Below are 13,060 nucleotides of genomic sequence, written 5' to 3'. Positions count from 1 at the left end.
AAAGTTCTTGACTCTACCGATTTTATCCGATATCACATCTTGATAGTTATTTAAAATTTTATCAACATATTTCTGTAAACTAGGATCTATTTGTAAAAGTTCAGGCGAAACCTTATAATTACCTTGTAAATTTTCCTCGGTAATCCTCTCTGGATGAAGAACCGAATGATCATAGCAAAACTCCAACTCTGGGTCTGGTTCTTTTGGAACAGCTCCATGTGACGTGGATGCACCAGCTTCCGGCAATCCATGCTGTTGTTGAAAACTCGCAGAAGTACTAGGAGTAGAAGATGTTTCCAGCGAACCTAGGTTGCATGGTGGTTGCCTTCCACGATCCTCTCCCCTAGAAGTATAAAGGGAAGAGCGCACAGTTTCTGCCGACAACTGGGAGGCATCTTGTATAGGTACGCTTAATCTTCGATTTTGTACTCTATATAAGTTATTTGGTAAGTCTATAACAGCACTATACTTTGTATGAAAACTGTTACCCAAAAGAATATCAAAGTCGTCCGACTCGATGATATAAAACAGTTCACAAAACTGCTGACGTCCCATGCGGAAGTAAATACGAACACTCTGTTTTACGAGAATCTGAGTATTTCCAAGACCCATAGTTCGTAAGTTCACATTCTCACTTTTTATACGACACATACTACTTAGATGTTGATAATATCGCTGACTAATGAAATTGTTACTACTGCCAGTGTCTATTACACAAGGTACAGCTTCGCCTTTTATATAAATTAACACCAAAATTAAATTCATTAATCTTTTATCAGGTGTATGAGCTATACTTGATTCAGTAAATTCCCCAAATTCATTTATTTTCACATTAGACCGTGATTGAGATTGAACACCCCTACTCTATTGAATTTATCTAAATCTGAATGAGGACATTTACATTTTTGTGTATTATTACCCAAAGATCTATTTACTTTTGTAGCCTGAATATTCTCCCTCATTTGCATTCCACTAATTGAGTCGTCTTCATAACCTAACTGGTGAACACTAGGATGATTAATATAACATTTTTGTTTCGGTACCTGAACCATTGAGCTACGCATGCCACGAGCCTTCAACATATTAGGTGACATATTTTGTGTAGTGACCTGTTTTTGTTTGTCCCCTAAGGTTCGTTTACTTAACTTATAATAATCCCTTTTATATCGGAACAAGGCATCATACCTAGCAGCTAAAGTTAACAAGTTTTCAAAGGTGTTAGGAAATCCGTGCTCAACTAAAAATTCATGCGTTCGAGGAGTAACCATATTTACAATTAGACTACAAATAGTATGCTCATCAAAACTCATATCCAAAACCTTAATTATAGATAATTTAGAATCAATAAAGTCATATAGTGTTTCCTCTTCACTCATAGTAGTGTAAAAATATAACTTCATATATTGAGTTCTAGCAATAGTAGAGATGAAACGCAACATTATTCGCCTACAAACAGTCTCCCATGAGAGGGAACTTCCAATCAGAGATTGTACCATCTCCTGAATTTCCCCTTTTGTTCGAGAAAGACAAGCGATTAGCACCAAATCCAACGGGAAATCCCGTCCCCTGAGAAAACTATCTAAACGAAGCAAAAACTTGAAAGTCAAGTCTGTATTTCCTCCATCAATTACTGGTAAACTATTAATTTCCTCCATTAAGACTTTATACATGCTATCCGAAGCATGCCTTGAGAAATTGAATTGAAATTGACGGGTTAGTGGAGGTACCATTTCGGCCCGACCACCCCCTCTCACATTGGAGGCTCCCCTTCCCATATTAGGAGAAGCACTATTATAATTAGGAATTTGTCTTCCGCTCAGGTCATTTTCAAATAAAGGATTTTCATATTGATACCCCACAAACTCATCGCCACTAGAGCTAGATTGATCATTATCGTGTACAAAACCAGCCCTTATATCATTAAACTGCGCCATATTACTCTTAAATACAAAACAATATAACGGGGAGAGAGGAATTACATATATACATATAAACACTACAATATAAATTGGGAATTTTATACCTATTATGTTTCTGTAATATACTTCCATAAAGTTTCCTCCCACATTAGCATGCGACTTCCATAACTATCAGTTTTACGCATTTAGCAACCTGCCATAAACAATGCAAGAGGTACGAACACATTAACGTCTATATACAAACAGTACCAATTGCAATAAACAAATTGCCAATAAAGCATTAAGCAGGAAATCCTTCCACAGAAACTCTGCTATACAGAAACTTTCAAAGAGAGAAACCCTATTCATGAAAACCCTTCAATTATTTTTGCACTGGCAATTTAACATAGGTACCTTATTTAAATTATATATGTGTTGCGTAATGAAATACACATATATAATTCCATGTATCCGCCAATTCTCAGTTCTAGCTGTTTTACCCACTAGGAATATAAATAGCATTAAATTTCTTTACTGCAAAATAATTCCCGAAAATAAAACAACCAGCACCGACAATTAACGTCCACACATCGAGTGAGCGCGATAGTTACGATAGAAGGGTAGAATAGGTTCGCATCAGTTTCAAATTACTGGAAATCCCAATTTGAGATAACAACTAACAAACTTTATTTTGTGAAATTTGGAACAAATAACTTGAACGAAAAGTAATAAAGAAAGTCTGGCAGTGGACTAAATTAACTATCAGATACAACATCCAATGAGAAAGTAACACACATTAACCTTTTTTTTTTTCCAAGATTTGTTTGACACTAGAATTTTTAGATATAAAATCCCCACTTTAAACGCAATAAAGCACTGCTTATCGAAACTTTAAATGATATTGAAATTCTCTACCCAATACGAATAACTAGGGTTAGCTACTGAAACTTAATTTATAGTTAAAAGCAAAATCCAAAAGGGGTTTATTCAAATAGCTTAACCAAGGCATTTAATGGTTACGTAAGTTGACAGAATCCAAGTTTCTTTCATTTATTTTCCTTTTCCTTATTTCCTTTTCCAAACAAGACAATAAGAAAAGTGAAATGGAAGTTTCTAATGCAAATAAGAATAACTAACATACAAACCAGAAACTGTTTCATTCATTTTCATTTCCCTTTTTTTTTCTGTCTCCAAACCTGTTTCCTTTACAGAGCCTTTTTAGTGGTTAGACATTCATTTGGTCTCCTTGCAGCCAAAATCCACTGGTTCCTGTCGTATCAACTTCAAATATTAACACCTCCATTTCACAATTCCCACTATCAAGTTTACGAACTTCACTCAAGCAGTACCTATGTTAAATTGCCCCGTCCGCTAGTTAAGCAGCAGGCAGCTGGCTGCAGCGACAACTAGCGACACAGAGCGGAAAGCTCGCGCACTTCACCACAGGCACCACCAAGGTCACTCAATTACGAGTATCTCACGAAACTATTGCTATTTTAAAACGGAGATTTTATTAACAAACATTTTACATATTTTTATTTTTCGACTAAACGTAACAAACCCCACAGGAAGAAGTCACAGGTTTCAAATCTGGTGACCGTGGAGGCCAGCTGAGACATGCTAAGTCGCCAGCTCCGTGACGACCAATCCAACGGTTCGGTAGAGTTTCATTCAGATATTCACGCACTTGGCGACTCGAGTGAGGGGGTACCCCGTCTTGTTGAAAAATGAAGTTGTCTTCGTGCAGCCTCGGATACAACCAGTTTTGTAACATAGCGAGATACTGCTGACTGTTAACTGTGTTTCCATTAAAGAAGAATGGGCCGTAAACAGATGATCGGGATATCGCACAAAACACATTGACTTTGGGCCAATCTCGTACATGTTCAATGACTGCATGTGGGTTCTGTAGGCCCCAAATTCGAACATTTTGTTTGTTTACCTGACCATTAACACGGAAAGTCGCTTCATCACTGAACACGATGCGTTGTGCAAAAGTGTTATCATTGTCAATAGCATCCAGAATCTCGTTACAAAATGCCACACGTTTGCGTTTGTCATAAGGACGCAGAGCTTGTAACAGCTGTAACTTATATGGCTTCATAACCAACTGACGTCTCAAAACACGCCAAATTGTTGTTGTCGGCACTTGTAAATCCTGACTGGCACGATGAGTTGATTTTCAAGGACTACGTTGGAAAGCAGTTTGAATTCGTGCAACATTTTCTTCAGGAATACGAGGGCGTCCAGGGCTATTTCCTTTACATACACATCCTGTATCTACAAACTGTCGATACCATCTGCGAATGTTCCACCATTCGGAGGATCAATTTGGTACCTCAACCTGAAACGTCTTTGCACTGTAATCACGGAATTGCACTTCGCAAACTTGAGAACACAAAATGATTTCTGCTGCGGAGTAGCCATTTTAAACATATGGCGGTTACCAAGCAAAACAGAAGACAAATGACATCTAGCGGCTATTAATATAAACTAGACTATGTATTCGTTTCTCCAATATTCGAGCCGAGGCGCAGCGATCGATAATTTGGACAAAATAATTCTTCGTAATACGTATATTCTTTTTGAAACAGTATATATACAGTAAAATCTGTCAACTTGGCCACCTGCTTATCTTGGCCTTGTTCGTCTTGAACCTGCATTTTCTCATAATACATTCGTTACTTATTACTCTGTAAGTTGGCCACCTGTCTATCTTGGAAGTTGGCCACTTTGAAGCAATGTTACTCTATGATGATAATGATAAGTTTACCTACGTATCTTGGCCACGCAAAATACCGTTTTGTTATTTTTCTTAACTCTTTCGTATTGCCATATGAGAGGCAGATGTACTGTATTTGTGACTCGAGATAAAGAAGTATAGATTTCCACTATTTTTTCTTGGAGGTCAATGGCCAGAACATTATCCTGATAAAGGGGTGTTGAAGGAAGATGTGAATAAGAAAAAGCGCGTACAGGTATTCAGGAAATGTTGTACGTATTTATTTACCCTGTTTTGGTAAAACCAATAGCTATATCGGCTTCTTTCAACAGTGGGGAGCTTTAGTAATTCCGGGAAACACTCAAGGTTAAAGCTAACCATTTCAATTGTCAACTATTGGCACCTGACGGCTTGTCGAAATGTAGCGGAGGTTTTGAGACATGAATTCCCTTAAGATTTTCTAAAAACATCTTTTGCTCCGAGGGAAACACTTGTAGCTCATTAACAAGAGGTAGTTAACTACAAAATTAGAACGTGTATATTTGTAAAAAAGAATAAAAGAAACACATCTAGAATGAACAATTATTAATGAATTTGTTTTTAATAACTGATATCCTAGTTTTCGAAAAGTATCTACATAAAATATTTGTCACTGTTTAATCAGTTCAGATGAAAGTTTCTTACCCTATAGACAGCAAAAGAGCGAATCCGATTTTGGTGTATGTGTGTTCAGTGGAAGCTGATGTATTGAATTCATGAATTCATAATGGATTCAAAACTTAGAAAGTTGAATGAATTGGATGAACATACTGTAGTATTTTTTCTAGTAATGTATATTGTTATGATTACTCTATATACATTATTTAAAAGTAGCTGACGTGTCATTACTATGTGATCAAAAGTATCTGGACACCTGGCTGAAAATGACTTACAAGTTCGTAGCGCCGTCCATCAGTACTGCTGGAATTCAATATGGTGTTGACCCACCCTTAGCCTTGATGACAGCTTCCACTCTCGCAGGCATACTTTCAATCAGGTGCTGGAAGGTTTCTTGGGGAATGATAGCCTATTCTTCACGGAGTGCTGAACTGATTAGAGGTATCGATGTAGGTCGCTGAGGCCCGGCACGAAGTCGGCGTTCCAAAGCATCCCAAAGGTGTTCTATAGGATTCAAGTCAGGACTCTATGCAGGCCAGTCCATTACAGGGATGTTATGGTCGTGTAACCACTCCTCCACAGGTCGTGCAGTATGAACAGGTGCTCGATCGTGTTGAAAGATGCAATCGCCATCTCCGAATTGCTCTTCAACAGTGGGAAGCAAGAAGGTGCTTAAAACATCAATGTAGGCCTGCGCTGTGAGAGTGCCACGCAGAACAACAGGGGGTGCAAGCACCCTCCAAGAAAAGTACGACCACACCATAACACAACCACCTCCGAATTTTACTGTTGGCACTACACATGCTGACAGATAACGTTCACCGGGCATTCGCCATACCCACATCCTGCCATCGGATCGCCACATTGTGTACCGTGATTCGTCACTTTACACAACGTTTTTCCACTGTTCAATCGTCCAATGTTTACGCTCGTTACACCAAGCGAGGCGTCGTTTGGCATTTACCTGCGTGATGTGTGGCTTATGAGCAGCCGCTCGACCATGAAATCCAAGTTTTCTCGCCTCACGCCTAACTGTCATAGTACTTGGAGTGGATTCTGATGCAGTTTGGAATTCCTGTGTGATGGTCTGGATAGATGTCTACCTATTACACTGTACGACCCTCTTCAACTGTCGACGGTCTCTGTCAGTCAACAGACGAGGTCGACCTGTACGCTTTTGTGCTGTACGTGTCCCTTCACGTTTCCACTTCACTATCACATCAGACACAGTGGACCTAGGGATGTTTAGGAGTGTGGAAAATTCGCGCACAAATTTCTGACAAAAGTAACACCCAATCACCTGACCATGTTCGAAGCCCGTGAGTTCTGCGCAGCGCCCCATTCTGCTTTCTCACGATGTCTAATGAGTACTGAGGTCGCTGATAATGAGTACCTGGCAGTAGGTGGCAGCACAATGCACCTAATATGAAAAAAAACGTATGTTTTGGGGGTGTCCAGATACTTTTGATCACATAGTATATATATATATATATATATATATATAGGTATTACAACTTCTTAGTACTTCGTTGTTATTGAATATCTATAATGGTGTTCCTAATTGCGAATATACATTGTATTAAGATGTTATTGCACTGTAATCTAATCTAATTGGTAGTAATTTAATTTTGTATAAACAATTATTGTTCTTTTCTTCAGAGTGGATGCGATTTCTACCGAAGAGGTTTCTACTGTAGCTGATCTAGTGGGTTACATGACTAGTTGGTCAGCTTTCCAGAAATACAAGAACCTTCATGGTGAAGATGAAGCTCGAAAGTTATCTTCACAGTTTGAAAAAGAGTGAGTTTTTTCTTTCTTTCTTAATATTTATAATATAAAAGATGTATACCAACTAAGTAAAGTAAATATTGGTCTAATTCAGTATTACGACAACTGAAAACCAATAGCAATGTCACAATGTACACTCCGTAAACAAGTTATATTTTACCAAACCTACGCTTAAATATAGCTTTTGACCTCAAATTAAAATAAGTATACTTTAAAATGAATGAATATGTGAAAATAGAAAATATTTATGTCTTTATGTGTATGGAATAGGAAGTCACTTAGATTCATTTTAGCGTTGTCTCATAGACAGATTAATATTTTGTATCCTGAATATTATACTAACCCGCTAATCTCAACAGCACTGTGGGTAGTCTTAGCAAGTAAGGATGCTATCTATAATTACTCCGATAGGAATATATGGCAAACTGATTATTGATTGTCCAGGAAGGTAACGGGGAGTTGAGAAGCAAAGGATATAGAATATATTGCTTAGGTAATGAAAAGGACGGTCATAATGGTGTAGGATTAATTCTTGATAAGCGCTTGAAAGAGAAGGTACTGAAAGTAGAATTTATTGATGACAAGAGTTATGATATTAAGACTTAAAGGGAAAAAAAAAGATATAGTGGTGATACAGCCATACATACAGACCTCTCTTTTCCTGTACAACTGAAGAAATACAGGAAAATCATGAAAAAATAGAAGAAAATGAAATCTTTCAGTATAACATCCCACAGTTACTGCCCTTTAGGTTAAAGGAGACAATGATTAAGGCAAGTGAATAATGATGGAAGAATTGGTGGAATGAGAATGTGGAATGAAACGGGAATACCCCAAAAAACCCACGGACACAATGTTGTTTACCACAAACTTACCTGGCCGAGGATCGAACCAGGGACCCCACGCATCAGAGGTAAGTACTCTACCACTGAGCCCCCCGAGAAAATAGAAGAAATAATTATAAACAGGGAGAAGAAGGTCGCATGCGTAATTGCAATGGGAAATTGTAATGCAGTTCTGGGACAAGGTTAGGAAAGCAATGTCATAGGCAAATATGGTTTAGGCGAAAGAAATAAAAAAAGCGAGAGGGGCTGGTCAATTTCTGCAGGCAGAATTCATTAGTAACTTGGAATACTTGATTCAATCAGCACAAAAGAAGATATGCATGGAAATCTTCATACAAAGAAATAATAAGTGCAGGTAGTAACAGACGTTGGGAGTATATTAAATTTTGCATACCGTAGGCTGCAGAAGAAGTAGTAAATAACCGCGAACACAAAGCGAATAACAAGGGAGGGTCGCGAAGTGTCTCCGCTGAGATCCGAATGAGACAATTGTGTTTGCATTTGATATGTTATAACTAGACGAATCCCAAAGTTATACGTGCTACCGGGCGGGATATCGTGAGTTACAACATAGTTTGTAATGTAAACGCTTGAAAATATTACCTGGCAGAATAGTTTGAACCGAGTCCTTTGTTCCAAAATGGAAAACTTAGCGAACACGTATCCCATCATTTTCAAGGCACACTTTTTGGGGTAAAAAGGTTTGCCCCAGGGTCCCAGACGGGGTCCAACTGAAAAGTTTCAAATAGCAAGGGGGATTAAGTAGCACATCATTTGAAAGCTGTTATGAAATGAAAGAAAATGGAACAAGTCTCGACTCTCTACGACAGCCCTGTGCAAAATGGCGGCGGGTCAAAGTCTAAAAAAAGCTTAATTGAAAAATTATGGCCATTTTCAATTAAAGATAGCCGCTTAAAACCTATGTCGAAAGGATGGTAATACCAAACTGCAGAAGCTAGGAGAACCAAATTTGGCATGAATGTTGATCAGTAGGTGACGAAAAGATACGAAATGTTCAAAAACGTGACATCTTGAGTTCAAAATGCCGCACTATGTATCTTCCACATATCCAGTTCAAACCACTGGAGCTGGAGAAGCGAAATGTGGTATTTACGTATATGGTCAATATTAGATATCCACAAAATATCATAAACGTATGATCTGTAATTCAGTATGGCTACCAGCGTGAAAAATGAGTTTGCATCAAGAGCGTCATTTCAACTTCTGCTTGAGGGGGAGGCAAGACCCTTTGATATAAGTAAAATTTCGCGTTTTTCATTGATTTACTACTATTTTATTGATAAAATCTATATAAATCTCAAACTCAGGGGGGCAATTGTCCTTCCCTGTCCCCCTAAATGACGCCTCCTGGTTTGCATATAAATCTTCTATTTCTTGGAATATTGTGACAAAACTAACGAAGTTTGACGCAGCTCGATGTACTGAAATGATTTACACGTGGTTTGGTACTGTTCGTCAATCTTGGAAATGAACTTATATATATATATAGATAGATAGATATCTTTATCTTTAAGTTTTACGTCCCACGGTTATGCCGGTTAGGCTAAAGGAGACGGTGATGATGAGTAATGAATGAAATGGTGGAATGAAGAAAGTGGGAGGAAACGGGAGAACCCCGAGAAAACCCACGCACACGGTGTTTGTCCACCACAAAGTTCACTTGGCGGGGGCTGGGATCGAACCCGGGACCCCAAGCACCAGAGGTGAACGCTCTACCACTGAGCCACCGCGGCCCCTAGATATATATATATATATATATTTGGTATTGCTTGAAAAAAATGTGATCAAACCAACGAATGGCATACAAATGTAACCATAACGAATACGTTACAACAGAGCCCCCAACCTGACTGGTGCAGCAAGTCCTTTATGTATGAACTACGTATGATAAAATTAGAAAAGTCCCTAAGGTATTCAGCTTTTGTTTAGCAATATGAATAGGAAGTCAGAGTTGTGTGTTCATCGCATATTCGTTATATTCACGTTAGTGATATCGGGAGAACCGTGACGAATGTAATTCGGAACAAAACATATATGTGTTGTTACGGAATGAAATAATAGTTGAAGTGAATGAAATTCCAATTGTTCTTTAGCCTTCCTATTGTTTCTAAATACGTAATAGAGAAAAATAGAGATTTTGATTTGTACTGTTATGAATGACACAGGTTTTCAGCGGCCATCTTGAATTCAAGGTGACCATAGACTTTTCAATTAAGTTTCTTTTTACACTTTGACCCGCAACCATTTTGCACAGGATTATCGTAGAGTCCAGACTTGCTCCATTTTTCTTTCATTTCACAACAGCTTTCAAACGATGTGCTACTTAATCCGCCTTGCTATTTGGAACTTTTAAGTTGGACCCCGTCTCGGACTCTGGAGCAAACTTTTTTACCCCAAAAAGCGTGCCTCACCGAATTTTCCATTTACCTAATCGTTTCGAAACAAATGATTTTTTTTTTTACATTACATTACATTACATTACATTACATTACAAAATATGTTGTAACTCACGATATCCCGCCCGGTGGCACGTATAACTTTGGGATTAACATATCAAATGCAAACACAATTGTCTCGTTCGAATCTCAGCGGAGCCACTTCGTGACTTTACCTTGTAAGAAACCATGGATTACAGAACAGATGCAGAAAATGAGGAAAAGAAAGGCGTGAAAATAGATTGATACAGACGAGAGCAGGAAGATGTACGGAAAAAAAAAACGAGTTATGAAGGGAAACAGACAGAGCACGAAAAGAGTTTTACGAGAGAAAATGTGAGGACAGAAGAATGAGAAAGTTAGGGTATATGAAGAATTGTACAAGGAGGTGAAATCTATGGGACTTCGAATAAAGCAAGGGGGCATTACGGTGATAATAGAAATTGGAAGGTAGTCACCGAGGGACTTGAAGTCTTAGGAAGATAGAAAGAATATGTTGAGAACTATATAAGAGTACGGATAGACCGTGTGGCCTAGATGTTGAAGTAGAAAATGAAGTACACCGGGATGATGAAGGGCTTAGTATTCTTCGGGATGAGTTTGAAAAAGCTATATCCAAAATTAGGAATGGAAGCGTAACTGGGATAGATAATATACCCAATTGAACTCATTAAAAATATGGGAGAAAAAGACAAGAAAAAATTGTTCCATCCTTGCAATGAATATATATGAAACAGAAGAGTGCCTAGAAGATTTCCTGAAGACGATCATAATATCAATAGTTACGAAATCAAACCAAGAAAAATGTAAATACTATAAAACTATTAGTCGAATGCAGCAAAAATTATGCTTCGAATACTGAACAGAAGTTGTATGGGAGAACACATAAAAAGTTGTGAAGTATCAGTTCTGGTTTAGGAGAGGTAAGGGCACAAGAGATGCGATTGGATGTAGATTGGAAAGAAGCAGTCGCTGTCAAACATAGAAGTAGGAGGGGAGAAAATAGAACAAGTGACTATTTTTCGATACCTGGGTAGTACTATTAGTGATGATATGAAGTGCAAATGTGAAATAAAAGCAAGGATAGGAATGGCAAAAGAAACATTTAGGAGGAAGAAAAGTCTATTTTGTGGATCTTTGGATAAAGAGTTGAGAAAAAAGACTCGCAAAATGTTTCGTGTGACGTATTGTGCTGTATGGGATACACTGTGGATGTGGAGGAGAATGGAGAGGATTAGCTGGGTCGAGCGGAAAACGAATGAGAGTATGTTAGAAATGACAGAGGAGAAAAAAACAATTTTAGATGTAAATGGAAAGAAGAAAAACTGGTTGGAACATTGGCTAAGAAGGAACTGTATCATGAGGGACGTACTAGAGGGTATGGTGACAGGAAAGAGAGGGGCTACAGTTGATGGAAGGTATCAAAACAGAAAAATCGTACGTGAAGATGAAGAGGTTAGCTGAAGGCTGAAGCTTTTCAGTTGTGGCAAGTGACCTATGATGATATCTTGGGATCCACTAGACGGATCACTTCCACCAACAAATTCGATTTCTAACTTTTGACCTTCTACATTCTGTCAAAATAGATGGTGATCCATCAAGTAATTCCTGAGATTCTGTATTTCCTGGATGGATACACGAAGACAGGGTAAATATGTAAAAGTTTTTGGTAAGCCAAACTCCTTTAAAATGTTTAGAGATGTCCTGATTGACAGTGATATATACAAATAAAAATTTAAAAGAATAGGACTGAAAGAAAACCATAAATGTATTAATGCATTTTCTTGTAATCGCATTTTTAAAGATATTTTGTAGTATTGAACTACTGCAGTGATATTTCATAGATCAATATTAATCAATGTAGCTATAGTATTAACTATGAAATTGCAAATCAGATGTCTATAATAATAATATCATGGGTACTGTAATTTATCTATTGTTCAACATCTTATATTTATTGCAATTCATAATAATAATTATTAGATGTTCAGCATGTATCTAAATACGTCTTTAAAGCTTAAATTCTAGTAAAAAACACTAACACAAAATGTTAAGAGACAAGTTAGTCATAGTAGATGTATATTTTATAGATAGAATGAAACAAAGTTTCGAGGGAACAGAAATTAAATAACTGCCAGATATTATTTTTGTACAAGGTAAAGGAGCTAACAACAAATTTCGTGGTCTGCATTGTAATAAGCCAGATATTATATAATATTTTTAAGCCAGATATTATTTTTAAATTGGAAACAAGGTAAAGGAGCTAACAACAAATTTCGTGGTCTGCATTGTATTAAAGATTTACATAAATAATCAATACTTTTCTGACCAGAGTATATATTTATTTATTAAAATTAAAATAAGCCGAAACAGAGAAAAAAAGCTTAAAGAAAGAGTAAAAACGCATAGAGACGATGTGAGACTTAAAATAGAGAATAACGCTATATACAAACATGTCAAAGAAACAGAACATGGTATAGATTGGGAAGGGGTCCAAGGTCTAGAAAAAGAAAATAGAACAATAATAAGAAAATGTAAAGAAGTGCGAAGGATTAAGAGAGAAAGAAGTGAAAAATTAATGAACTGGACAAATGGACTTCAAATATATGGATTATGGGATAGATTGTTAGAACGAATGGAAGGATAAAAATAACGGATATGTAAAATTCTTAAGAGAAGCAATAAAAATAAATT

The 13,060-nt window shown here is 37.3% G+C and overlaps 1 protein-coding gene across 8 annotated transcripts in view; it reads left to right on the top strand.

Moving 5' to 3' along the window:
• Positions 1-13,060, top strand: part of LOC145660522 (putative methyltransferase DDB_G0268948) — a 61,585-nt gene that overhangs the window by 41,890 nt on the left and 6,635 nt on the right. For all 8 annotated transcript variants that reach the window (XR_014126820.1, XR_014126822.1, XR_014126821.1 and 5 more), the window contains one exon: positions 6,937-7,077. Coding sequence is in view for 5 of the 8 variants with exons in the window: in XM_081725700.1 (XP_081581826.1) it covers positions 6,937-7,077 (141 nt within the window). In the remaining 3 variants the exon portion in view is untranslated. The remainder of the gene's footprint in view (positions 1-6,936; positions 7,078-13,060) is intronic.

Source organism: Thermobia domestica, chromosome 9, assembly GCF_964235325.1.
Source record: "Thermobia domestica chromosome 9, izTheDome1.hap1.1, whole genome shotgun sequence".
NCBI classification, from domain to species: domain Eukaryota; kingdom Metazoa; phylum Arthropoda; class Insecta; order Zygentoma; family Lepismatidae; genus Thermobia; species Thermobia domestica.
The sequence above is the reverse complement of the archived record's forward strand: the minus strand, read 5'-3'. Positions and strand labels throughout refer to the sequence as shown.